The sequence below is a fragment of the Hippoglossus stenolepis genome, chromosome 9 (assembly GCF_022539355.2).
Source record: "Hippoglossus stenolepis isolate QCI-W04-F060 chromosome 9, HSTE1.2, whole genome shotgun sequence".
Classification (NCBI taxonomy): domain Eukaryota; kingdom Metazoa; phylum Chordata; class Actinopteri; order Pleuronectiformes; family Pleuronectidae; genus Hippoglossus; species Hippoglossus stenolepis.
Window position 1 is genome coordinate 21,245,759 of NC_061491.1, and position 13,403 is coordinate 21,259,161.

General features: G+C 43.7%; 1 protein-coding gene across 4 annotated transcripts; it reads left to right on the forward strand.

The window, feature by feature from the left end:
- The first annotated feature begins 1,320 nt into the window (after positions 1-1,320).
- On the forward strand, positions 1,321-12,440 carry lzts3b (leucine zipper, putative tumor suppressor family member 3b). 4 transcript variants are annotated; one of them, XM_035164991.2, is made up of 8 exons: positions 1,321-1,484; positions 4,289-5,239; positions 6,291-6,758; positions 6,851-7,018; positions 7,186-7,314; positions 7,752-7,943; positions 8,131-8,361; positions 9,307-12,440. In XM_035164991.2, the coding sequence occupies exons 2-8, from the start codon at positions 4,406-4,408 to the stop codon at positions 10,441-10,443; spliced, it is 3,159 nt and encodes a 1,052-aa protein (XP_035020882.1). In that variant the 5' UTR covers positions 1,321-1,484; positions 4,289-4,405; the 3' UTR covers positions 10,444-12,440. The 4 variants fall into 4 exon arrangements, with proteins under 4 accessions (XP_035020882.1, XP_035020885.1, XP_035020884.1 ...); XM_035164994.2 differs by having other exon boundaries at positions 6,291-6,530; XM_035164993.2 differs by having other exon boundaries at positions 4,414-5,239.
- Positions 12,441-13,403: the final 963 nt, after the last annotated feature.

The window sequence follows — 13,403 nt, forward strand, 5'->3', positions numbered from 1 at the left end:
CTTTTTAATACACTGTCTCATTCTTGGTTGACAAAATGGTTGTAAAATGCCAAAAGTTACAAAGGTCATTCATGCCTGAATCTGTGTCTTCTCTTGTGTTACCATTAAAAGAGAGGGGAACTGACAGTGCTAGAAGTGCATCATAGGGAAGCAACCATATGCAGTACATGGAGGAAACGTAGAGGCATTACAGCGCCTCCTAGTTGCCAAAGGGAGTCAGAGGATTTTGGAGAAAGAACAGTCTTTCCCCTCCGCAGGTTGTCGGCAGTGGGACACTACTGCTCTCTCATGGACAAACCTTACAGCTGCAGTGTAGTGAGTGTTTTCCTTGTCACCTGTTTCTGGGTTATTTAATTTATCTCCCTTAAAGAGGGAGGGTGTTGGTTGGTTTACTTAGCGTTGTTTACTAGTTGTGTTCTTGTTTTTAATCAACAAGTCACTTTCTCTTTTTCAGGATGTAGATTTTCAGTTTTCAATGGAAAAGTTCCACTTCTTCAGACTCTTTCACTTCACCCCTGGTTTAATTACTTTGCTTCTCCCTTCATCCCCTAGTTTAGGGGACGTAACAAAGTGACACGTACGTTTTACAGAAAAAAATCGGCCTTCTCTTCAGAGATTTGCAAATCTAACAGTAAATTTATTAAACTGGCTGGAAACTTGATTTGATCATTTAAATTAATCAGTATCTTTATAGAATAAGACCCTACCACATCCTTCGCTATTATAGAAAGCTGGGGTTGGGAGAAACTAAATTCAACACATAAGGGGATAACGCAGTACTCTAACTGTCCTCTGAAGAAAAACCAAAAAGGATTCTCTGGAAATGTTATCAGTGCATATCAAATTTAGACCTCTGTAACTTTTCAGCTGTTTGTTTGTTTGTTAGCAGGATTAAGTAAAAGCTCCTGGACCGATTTTTTATACCAAACCTGGTGAAGGGGAAGAAAACATTATTATTATGTTCATTCAGGTTACATATAAAAAGGGTTAGGGTTAGGGTGTTAGGGGGTTAGGGTTACTATCCACCTAGCCATCTACCCATCTATCGATCTATCTATCCATCCATCCATCCATCCATCCATCTATCCATCCATCCATCCATCCATCATTCCCAGAGGGACTGTACTTGACTCTCCCGGCTTTTCCCGAGGGGGAGCGCTGGGTGGATGCCAGAAGGGGGCGTTTGCATCATGCAGCCGGAGGGGGCGGGACCAGAGGTGGGTGTGTGTCTCTCAGCTGATGCGCGTACCCACCGACCGACTCCATCATCAGCATCCGACGGTGACAGCGGCCGAAGACACAGCATCCCACCCCCCCCTCCCACCCCCCCAACCCCTCTGTGATATTGCCGAGCATTGCAGGGATAAATCAGACCGACCGCGACCGACGCTGGCGCCGTGAGACAGTGTTGTGTAGTGACGCTGCCATCTTTCCACCGCAGAGTCAGGAGCCTTTGATGATGGATCGCCCGGATGCTACAATCGGTAAATCAAAGGCACCGCATGATTCGCCGTCAATGTCAGCGACGCTCTGATCCAGATGTGTTTGTTTCTCACGCAGCCAGGGCCCCGCGTTATTCCCTCCTGTGTGTGTGTGTGTGTGTGTGTGTGTGTGTGTGTGTGTGTGTGTGTGTGCGTGTGTGTGTGTCTGTCTGTGTGTGTGTGTGCTCTCTTGTCTCAGGCCTAGTATAGCGAGTAATTGTTTGGGAGCGCAGTGGATGGAGGGCTGGATGCGGATGCTGCTAAAGCCGCCCTTATACCGCCCAGGGATGCAGAGAGGGAGAGAGAGAGGGAGGGAGAGAGAGGGAGGGAGAGAGAGAGGGAGAGAGAGAGAGAGAGAGAGAGAGAGAGAGAGAGAGAGAGAGAGAGAGAGAGAGAGAGAGAGAGAGAGAGAGTCGTGAGGGAAGGAAGGAAAAGGAGGCAGAGCAGGAGATAGATGGACACAGTGTATTTTTACTACTACTACTATTCACCCAAGTGGAAGTAAAGCGCTAGTAAATGGGCTGCATGAGGAGGGGAGGTGCAATGGCATGACTGCGTATCAATCTATCTATCTATCTATCTATCTATCTATCTATCTATCTATCTATCTATCTATCTATCTATCTATCTATCTATCTATCTATCTATCTATATATCTATCTATCTTTCTGGTTGGTGTGTTACTGTAAGATTTTAATGTGTTTACATTGCAATTGAGTGTATGATGGCTACATATGGCTTCATATCCCCCAAGATACATAGGCAATCTGTGTGTGCATGTGTGTGTGTGTGTGTGTGTGTGTGTGTGTGTGTGTGTGTGTACTCTGAATTGCCACTTTATGAGGTACTAATAAAGTACTAAGGCATTAGGTAAGGTCTTTGCTCCTGGGTACAGGTTGCAGAGAATGACAAACACTTGATAAACAGCAAAACATTTGACAAATCTGCAGTCGATCAATTATGTGTTATATGTCCTCACTGTGTTTACACAATGCATATTGATGTATTGGACCTGTGTCATATTGTTACTGAAAATTATATTGCAATATTTATTTTTATGATTTTATTGCCCAGATCGATTGGTTATATATTCTATTTTGGATGGTTGATTCAATTTTATGGTCATTGTGGAAGCTGAGCTGCAGTTTTTGGTAATGTTGAATTGTAATGCATTACGTTATATGTGCATATTACATACGCTGTGTTGTGTTAGAGGTGTTTCTCTCAATGGTTTTGGACAGTTTTGCCTTTTCGACACAGGAGACTGTGATTGACTCACATGAAACAAAGTGAAACAGTTGCAGATGTCGAAGGTCCCAAGCAGTTCTCAGATGGAAGTGTAGTAGTTACGTATTAACATTATATATTATTATATCATCCTAAACCTGTAGCCCAGAACAATAATATAATGTAGTTCAACTACACAGCAAACTACATCCTCAGAATATACACTTTCAGTTCCAATTATGAGGTGCACCAAGCTAAAAATGAAACACAACACCCCTCTATTAATTTTGTCCAGAGCTCTATCTCAGCTGTCAGTTAGCTTGCGATAATTTTATCATACATGTTATATATGTGTTAATGAATATGCTCCAGGAAACAAAATCCACTGAGGGTATAGTGAATAGTAAAGGTATTCCTGTGGATTTTGACTCTGGGCCCCTCTGTTAAAGAGGACTTCTTAATTTGATTAAAAAATGTGAAAACCGTTTGGCAGGTACCATTTTAGTTTTTATTGTGTTTCATAGATGAATAAAATCAGCATAAAGTCACGATAACTTTCAGCCTTTGCCGACTTGGTAATCCCAGCTTGATTAGAACACACCAGTTGCACAAACTACATGCTGCACAATGACCATTAAGCTAAATCATAAAAAAAAAGAACATTATAACCTTCAAGAGTGTAAGACTTGTTGCAGGGCTGTTGTATTAAATTGCATTTATTGCAGGTCTACCTGCAACTCAGAAGATGGACACATTCAGAGGAATATCTGTACACTGCAGCTTCATTCAATACATCAGCCCTGTGATGCACATGTTTTTCTTCTGGGTAGTTGAAAATGTTGAGATGATGATGTTGTGTTCATTTTTGAGAGACCATGACAAAGCTATATGGTAAATTAGGCCATAGTTTATGGTAGTTTTGTGTTGGATTGTAGTTGAATGCACTTTAATTTAATGTAATGTCATATATGGTATTACATCTATTTTATGAAGCAATCCCATAACTTCAAAATATACCTTTCACTCAAATCTTATCACCTTAAACAACTCTAAAAACACACTTAACACTTGTCTTTTCATCGTGATGCATAATCAAATCACCTGGTTTGTGAATTCTCAAAAACAGCTTATAAAGCAGAAATTTAATGACATCATTACTGAAAACATCATATGTATTACTTCTGATTTGAGTCAGAGACACAATATTTTTTCATTTTATCTGTGACTGACGTTTACACCCCACGAACCCTTCCAAAACCTCAAATAAGTCCATTTAGATTCCTGTTTCTAGAGTTTATTAGTTTATTTCACAAGAGCGTTGAGTGGTTCTGGGGCCTAATTGACTCCAAACATACAATGTTTAATGTCAGGTCACGTAACATGAGATATAACATAAGACTTCATACACAAGGTTGTCCAAACTTTATTGATCTGACCCTTTTCATTTGTATCATAGTGGGAGGACCACGCTGCCCCTGTATGTGGGCTGGAGACTATTCTGCATTAGCTATTATTGTATAACTTGGTATTATGCAATTACAATATTGTATAACTCCTTTCGTTTTTCTGTGTTCCTCTAGTGTGTGTGCCCCCACTACCTGCATTAGGTTGTGATGACCCACACTACTTCCAAATGTATCTGTGACCCTCCCCAATCCTGACTCCTAACCTCTAATCCCTGACCTTTGACCCCCACTATGGGCAGTGTTGGCAGTGGGGTGGCAGGAGAGCAGGAGTTTGCCATGAAGTCTGTGGGCACGAGGACCACCCTGCCCCGTGCCCCTCCTCTCTCTCGCCGTTGCCCTGCCGACCGCAGCTGTAGTGCAGAGCGGCTGCCTCGCCCCCCAGCGACTATATCAGACGGGACGGCCTCTAGTGATGAACGAGGGAGTGTTAGTATCGGGACTGGGACCTGTACCGGGACTGACCGGCCCACCGAAACAGCCTCGTCCACCAACACTGAATGTACCATGGCGGCCCCGTCCAACAACAACCAGTTGGAGTGTGGCAATGGAGCAGGCCGGAGGGAGTGGGAGAGGGAAAGACAACGTGAGAGGGGGAGAGACAGGGACCGGGACCGAGACTGGGACCGAGAGAGGTTAGAGAGGGAGCGCGAGCGCGAGAGAAACCGGGAGAGGGAGCGGGAACGAGTGGAGAGGGAGAGGCTGGAACGGGAAAGGGAACGTGAGAGGGAGAGAGCCAGAGAGAGGGAGAGAGAGAGAATTGAGAGGGAGAAGATAGAGAGGGAGCGGGAGCGAGAGAGGGAAAGGGAGAGGGAGAGAGAGAGGGAGAGACTGGAGAACGAGAGGATGGAGAGAGACAGAGAGAGGGAAATGCAGGCCGCAGGTCTGGATGTTTGTGGGAACATCGTGGGCCGGGGAGCCAACGAGAAGAGCAGCGTTGGCATGACCCAACACCAGCACAGAGAGATGGCAGCTGCCAGAGGCGACAGTGAGAACAACCCAGGCGGCCATAACCCTCCCAACCACAACCCGCCGAAGATCATGCCAGTGTCAGGAAAACTGGAGCAGGTACTTCAAGATGAAGGAGTGTGGTTCACAACATGTAACTTCCTAAAAAAGGCGGGTTTCAATTGAATCTAAGGGGTCACAAGAGGATTACTGGTCAAGGAAGTGATTTTCAGTTTAGTTTTAGCACCTCAGGTCTTAAAAACTTCACTCTAAAGTTGAATTCCTCATAGATGTACAACCTGTGACAAGAGGTCACAAGCAAAAACACTTGGAATCCGTATTTACATTTGGTATCTTTGAAAAGTAGGTTCAAGGTTTTTCAAGTCTAAATTCAGTGCTTATATGGATGTTGAGAGAGTTGTGAAATCTCCTCCTCTGCACACCTCTGGCTGTGAGGTGTTCCCTTTCTCTGCACAATTCAGATACAAATAAGGAGGGAAAAGTGTGTTGAAAAATGCGGTCAAATTTCATTCTAAGGTATTTTGAGGCTTCAGTAGCATGCTCAGACAAATCAAACAGGCGCCTCCTGATGTCATACATAAAAGACTATAACATGCACTATACACTTCATGCATTGTCAAGTTAAGAGACTGAATTATCCTAATTATGTTGGTATCCTCCAAAATTATAGTCTTTTGCATAAATCCCTTACTTGTCTCGAACAGTATTTCCTTGTTGAGCTGTGCTGGAGGGCCCGTGACAGAGAAATTGTGTAAAAAACTATAACTTTGGAAGATACTTACTTTATTTTGCTATCTAAGACTGCTGAAGTTACATATGAGCTTTGGCCGAACTTACAAACGTATTTTCAACCACTTACATTGAAGGATTCACCTCACGGCCACTATGGAGAGAAGGAATTAATATACCCACTCATAATAGATAATAGACAGAAGAGTATTGTATTAAAAAAGATAAAAAATAAGTAAATAAATAAAAATCATCCTCAAAATTTAACTCATGCATTTGAAACAGTTCGGGGAAAGAAAATCATAAAAAGCATGTCCTATAATCTTCGTGTTACAATGCAGAATTTTATTACAGAAAGTTTTATTACACTATATTATCTCACACTGTCTTTCCTTCCTTCCGTCCTCTATCTGTTTGGCAGGCGATGCAGAACAACTCAGGCCTCGTCCGTCCCTCTGCCTTCAAGCCGGTGGTTCCCAAGAGCTTCCACTCCATGCAGAACCTGGTGGGCCAGGCAGGAGGGGCTGGGAGCGAGGGCAAGACTGAGGCGAGGAGTGAAGGGTTCAGTGAGAGCAGAGGAGGCAGGAGAGGCAGGGACGGAGGAGGTGAATCAGGAGAGGTCCCAGAGGCCCTGCTCCTGGACCAGGACAGCCCAGTGAGGGTGAGCAGAAGTGAGGGTGGGGGGAATGGTAATGAAGTGGTGCAGGGAGGGATGTCTGATTCAGGTAGAAACTCCCTGACCAGCCTGCCCACCTACACGGGCTCGGGGTCTGGTTGTGGGCCCCCAGCAGTCCTGGGGCCTCTCAGTGCTTCCACCAGCCACATCAATAGGTTGGGCATGGCTGGGGCAGCTGCAGGCCTGGACAAGCTTGAAAAGCCTGGCTATCAGGTACGGCCATCATCCATACTGCCTTAGTGTAGACCTTAGTGCACGTTGCTGTACCCATCTGTAACGTGTCGGGATGTGGTTCCTTCCTCCAGAACGGACTCAGCGCCTCAGACAGCGGCCGGTCGTCCTCAGGAAAGAGCTCCTCGTCCTATCAGAGGCTGAGCCACCTGAGTGATGCGCCTGCACCTCTGCGCCCCTCCCCTTCCTCAGATGACATCATCCAGGACCTCGAGGACCGCCTGTGGGAGAAAGAGCAAGAGGTCAGAGGCCAATGAGAAGTGTTGATTTCCTGTACACTGTATCCTGGGACATATTTGTGGCTGCTTACCACAGAAGGCCAATTACCAACAGCCCCACATTTTGTCTTTCGACTTGATTCTGTTCTACCTTTCTTATTTAAATGTCTTATTTTCTTATTTTCAAACAGGTGCAGCACATGCGCAGAAACCTGGACCAAAGTGAGGCCGCCATCATTCAGGTGTTTGAGGAGAAGCAGCGTGTCTGGGAGCGACAGATGGATGAGCTGAGACAGAACTACGCTTCACGCCTGCAGCAGGTGACCTCACTGAGTACTTTAAATACGACAAAACATACTTAGATTTTAAGTCCAAATGCAACCCATGTGCAGAATCTGGTCAGAATTTAATATGATGATTGACAAGATTTTTTGGCAAACACTGACAACAGACAGATATGGAGGAAAACAAACGTTGAAAATTTATGACAATTCTAATATTCCGCTTCTTAAAATCCAGTTCAAAAGTCAAACAAATCCGATTTTTTTGATTCTGCTGTGAGGGAGACATTCAAGCATTCAACAACCCGATTAAAAATGTTTTATTTAATATCAAGATTAGATTCCAGAATCATCTGAAGTGCATTTAAACCAAACTTGCAGATATTCATTACCTTTTAATACTTCGGCTTTAGAATCGCATGTCATAGCTGTACATAACTTCCACATACAGATGGATATTATGTGTCTTTTTGCAGGTGACGCGACGGGCTCAGCGCTCCCAGACTGCCCTGCAGGCCCAGATAAGCCGTCTGTCCCAGGACAAGAGGAGGCTCCAGGAGGAGATGGCGGCTCTGTTGGCCCAGAGAGAGGACCTGGAGAGGAAGTGTCTGGATTACAGGAAGGAGCAGGCTGACATCTTGCCTCGTCTGGAGGAGACTAAGTGGGAGGTGAGACGAGTGACTGGTTCTGTAAAAAAGTTATCCGGGTTACTTCCCAGTTGACCGGGCAGATGAGCGCTTAGTATCAGAGTGTGTGTGAACCTAAGTATGTGTGTACAGGCAACCCACAAGATAGGGTGTATATTTACCACATAGTAAAATAAAATAACCATTGACCCATTCACTCATTCCTCAGGTGTGTCAGAAGGCCGGAGAGATCTCCCTGCTCAAACAGCAGCTGAGGGAGAGTCAGGCTGAAGTGACTCAGCGAGCTGGAGAGATGGTGGCCCTGAGGGGGCAGCTGAAGGAGCTCAATGCCCAGCTGAGGGAGCGGGAGGAGGCCATGCTGGGCCTGAAGGACTCCTACAGCACCAAGAGTATGGAGCTGGAGAAGTGTGAGGTAGAGCTGAGGAGGACACTGTCAGAGGTAGGTGCAATTAGTACTCACAGCACTGGGAGTTTAACACTTACACAGAAACAAAGACAGATGAATAACTTACAGGAGTTAATAATCCACCAAAACAGCCCCAACACAATTAACACCACTTAGTATTATTCCAGCTCTCCATGTTACTGAAAGATTTAATATATAACCAATATGTTTATAGTTTTCAGGAATGTGTTCCTTGATTTTGCCCTTCACATATGAACAAGAGGAAAATGTCTGAAACATAAACCTACAACAATTCAAGGTCTAGGTGGAAAATCTTGTGTAACTGCAGGGAATGGTCGACTCTATCAAAGGCTTTACTAGGTTCTACAAAAAGACCAATACAATGCTTTTTTTTTTTATCCAAAGCAGTCCGAATATAATTTGCAGCAAGGGAGATTGCAGGATTCAGATCCTCACCACTTAATCTACAGAGTTGATCATTTAATCCTGGAAATCCTTTGAAAGGATTCTAAAATCGTGGTGAGGACACTGGAACAAATTGGGAATTGGGCAACATTATATTTTACAGCTGCAACTGTTTTTTTCCCTTCTTTTTACTGTAAGAGCCCATAAGCAGCTTGGCCATTTCATTACTAAAGAGTTTAAGACCACCATTTGTCCGTCCATCTGTCCGTCCGTCCAACAACCCCTCATCCCATCGACTTCCGAGTGTTTCGCTAAGTATTGATCGTGTGTTGCTAAAGATTCAAAGAAGTACATTGTCGACTGTGACGTTTTTTGTGTATTTGTACATCTTGAGAGAATTGACTGAGATTGCTCCATTTATTTGGAATTGTCAATTTTCTTTTTTCTTTTGAATTGAGACATGAAATCAGAGCACACATAGAGTGAGTTGTCATTAATTACATTTAAAACCAAATGTGAGTTTCTATGAGCTTCTATTTAAGCTCTATAACCTTTACCTGTTCCTTTCTTCAGGTGTCCATCCTCAGAGAAAAGCTGGGTGTGTTTGAGGCAGAGGTGCTCAGTTTAAAGCGGGCTCTCAGTGAAGTGAGCAGAGGAGCAGAAGTTGTAATAAGCCCGAACCTCGCTGCTGCAGGACTTTTGCCGCCATGGGGCATTGTCCACTGCCCACGTAACCCCACTGAGTCCTCGACCAACTCCCTTACCACCTCTGAAACCCTGCTGAGTCTTCAGAGTGATGAAGCCAAAGCCCAAAGGCAGGAGGCTCAAAGACAGGAGAGGCAGCAACGTGAAGAAGCTCAATGGCGTGAAGTGCAGCAGCGGCAGGATGCCCACATGCAGCAGGACATGCAAATGCGTCAGGATGCCCAGGGTCGGCCTGAGGCTCAACTCCGCCAGGAGGCCCAACTTCGTCAGGACGTTCACCTCCGCCACGAAGCTCAAATCCGTCAAGAGGCCCAACTACGGCAAGATGTGCAGCTGCGTCAAGAGGCCCAGCTCCGTCAGGATGCTCAACTGCGCCAGGAAGTCCAGCTCCGTCAGGAGGCCCAGCTCCGCCATGAGGCCCAAATGCGTCAAGAGGCCCAGCTACGTCACGAGGCCCAACTCTGTCAGGAGGTGCAACTGCGTCAGGATGCCCACCAGCCACAGCGGGGCCAGGAGGGTCACTGGGATGAAGCAGGGGAGCTGCGCAGGCAGCTAGAGCAGCTACAGGCTGCACTACGTCTGGAGCGGCAGCAACGGGAACGTCAGGCCCTCAACTTTGACCAGGAGCGCCACACTTGGCAGGACGAGAAGGAACGGGTTTTAAAATACCAGGCTCAGCTGCAGCTCAGCTATGTGGAAACGCTGCAGAAGAACCAAGCTTTGGAAAAACGTATGAGCCTGTTGGGAGCCAAACCATCCACAACCTCCACCACCACCACGATTACAACCACCACCACCACCTCCCCCACCTCCTCCAATTCTCCACCGCCACCACAAGGCCTCTCACCCCTGTCTCCTCCGCCCATACCCTCTATTTCTGGCCCCATTGCCCTCACCCTCTCCCCACCCTGTGAAGACCAGAAGGGCCCTCCTTCTCTCCACCAGCTGGCCCCTCCCTGGGCAGGAGCCTCCCGTCTGGAGAGGATAGAGTCCACTGAGATATAGAGACAGCTCCATGAAACGTTGCATATTACCCAGTTTATTACACCCAGCGACAAGGCCTCTGACACAAAACCACTTCAAACAACAGTAGAAAATCATTTCAGTCTGCAATAGGATAAATCAGAACGGTCTGGCATACTTTTCAATGCAACTAGACACTAAACAGCAACAAAGGCTGAACGTTAAATCCAGCATTTTCAGTAACAAGCAGATCATCTGAACAGGAAAATGAATTATATTCCATCTGTAAATGATTTTTCAATTTTCCTATACAGCCTTTTTCTCACTAGTTGTGCACAACTTCGTCCTACAGAACCAGGGTACCTGAAAAGTGTGCCATACTGATGGATGGCAGGAAGACAAAATGTTAAATGACAATGTCAAACAGCACTAACACAGGGGTCATCTAATGCCCAATGCTAGAAAAGGACCAAGACAATCAGGGATATTGTCAGAAATGATCAACAAGAATATTATGCGGTATTTATTCATTGTAAGTCTGTGTCACTGGTAATGTAAAAGTAGAATTAGTGGTCAGAGTGTGTGATGTTAACTTTTGGCCAGAGAGCGCCTTACTCCATTCTTTCCAGCATGTATATGAGAATAAATAATGCTGGGAATAGATGAAAAGAAAAAAATATCAAGAGTATGATTATTATTTTCAATGCTTTAATGATATCAGTAAAACCAGTTACACATCATTACACGTGGCTGGACTATCTCATTCAAATCCCAGCAGACGTCGACATTTAAGGTCACACAGACTGATTCTCGATTCATTTTTAAGTCGTTTCATGCACAGGGTCCGACACGCACGGCCCACTTAAACACATCATTAAGACCAACAGAGTTTATATTTTGTACAAATTGAATTAGATGGATATGTTTAGCAGATAATCAACCCCCCCCCCCTGAAAGAGAGCCGTGGTTCGCCTTAGCCACATATTGTCTGCTGTGACTGAAAACAAACGCTGGAGGTCACTAGAGAGCTGTTACGGTGCTCCCAACTGGCTTGGACTGCAAAGGAGAATGTGAACGGAAGCACACAATTGGAATTTGATTATTATGATAATTGTGTCATTCACTTTGTGCATTCGCCGCCAAGAAATCTGAAGAAGCAGTCGGTATCCCCAAAGTTGAAAAAGAAGTAACATTTTATAGAATGTATGATATACTAGAAAGAAATAATTATAATAGATATAGATTGTAAATGTGTGTATGAGAGAGCGAATGTGTGCAAAGCAGGCGTGTGCATGTGTGTATACATATGAAAAGCTTCAGCGTATGAGATTGAAGATCGAGGGACTAGTGGCAATACAGCGAGTCAAGATATATTAAGAGCAAAGGGATTTTCTCGAACTGCAGGAATATGTGCATCAGAGCTTGACGTAAGAGCAGTGAGAGTCTGTATATCCTGGAAAACGCCACTTTCTTCTGTATATTTCATTTTAGACAAAGCAGGTGAGATGGAAGTTATTTTAAAAAATCGGAACCGTGGGGATCATTCAGGCTAACTGCACTATGTCGTGTCCTACACACAAGTGATGATGTACAGTAGACTCAGATGTGAATATCATGGCTTTTATATGTGTTGTTTATGCCAGCATACAAAGATGTTGCTCAAGAATATTAACTTATCTCTACGGTATTACATAGTATTATCATCTTTATTACTGTTATTATATTATGGTGAACTGACAGAGAAAATATGTGCCATTTGAGCTTTCCTTTATGTGTTTTTTTTATCTGTGTAGATAGCCTATTGGCCTATCATAATGGTGCAATCATAGCAACCCTGTCCAAAAAAAGAAGATGTTCCTTTTGATGTAGGTGATAAATGTAGTTACAGTAATGCATTGTTGAGAGAACAAAATGCTACCGAATTTATACATATTTCAAATTTATTGTTTGCATTTATGTTAGTTGTACTGTTCTGGCTTGATTAAAACCACCCCTTTGTTAAAATTCTGCAGAACTAATAAAGATATGTGAATAATTCAGCACTTGTCATCGCACACATTAATTTTTTTCTGTTGTTATCGAGGCTGACACTGCAATTTGTAAAAAGTTATGAGGACATTTTTGGGATTCACAAATATCTTGGCTTAGGATCCCTTTAACGTTAAAATCTCAAATGTAACGGGATGATCTTCAGAAACGAAAAAAAACAACACATTCCTACAGAAGATCAGCCAGAAAAAAGAGGAAAAATAGTATTTTGCTATTTAAACATTGGAATATTATAAACATGTGAAGTCTTCTGGGTTTGTAGAGTGTTGAATAGTTTGTATATAGAGTTATTAAGTAATACACTTTATTTATTTAGCATTTAAAACACAGTTACAAAATGCTTTACATGTTATAAATAAAAAGTTACAGATGAGAAAAGAGTAAAAATTTGATTTAAAAAAACCTTAAACAAGGAGTTTTTAACTGATGAAATGTATCATTTTATTTTGCTGCCTCTTAATAAGAGAGTATACAGAAAGAGCAAATAATATGATGTTTTCTTATTAAAGGTTCAGTGTGTAGAATAAACACTAATGGTGAAGTTGCATGTTGCAGCCGAATCCCACTTCACCTCACCCTCCCCTTCCAAACATGAAACCTGTGATAGCCTCCAGTTGGCATAACAACTCAAAAGGTGTTTGGTTACTGTAGAAAACATGGCGGCCTCCGTGGGGAGGACCCACTCCTGATGTAAATATAAAGTATTTAAATATAAATGGTCCATTCTAGGGTAAAGAAAACAACAATTCATACATTTTAGATGAAACACACTCGTGAAAACATAACCAGGATTATTTTATATCCAATTTCTGCCAGTACATCCCTTTCACCTAAATCCTACACACTGAACCTTTAAATTCTTACAACACGTCAACGACCAGGACCGATACTGGGCGTGGTGTATTTGTGTCCCACAGTAATGTCCATATTAAGATTGTGTAACAAGCTATGTC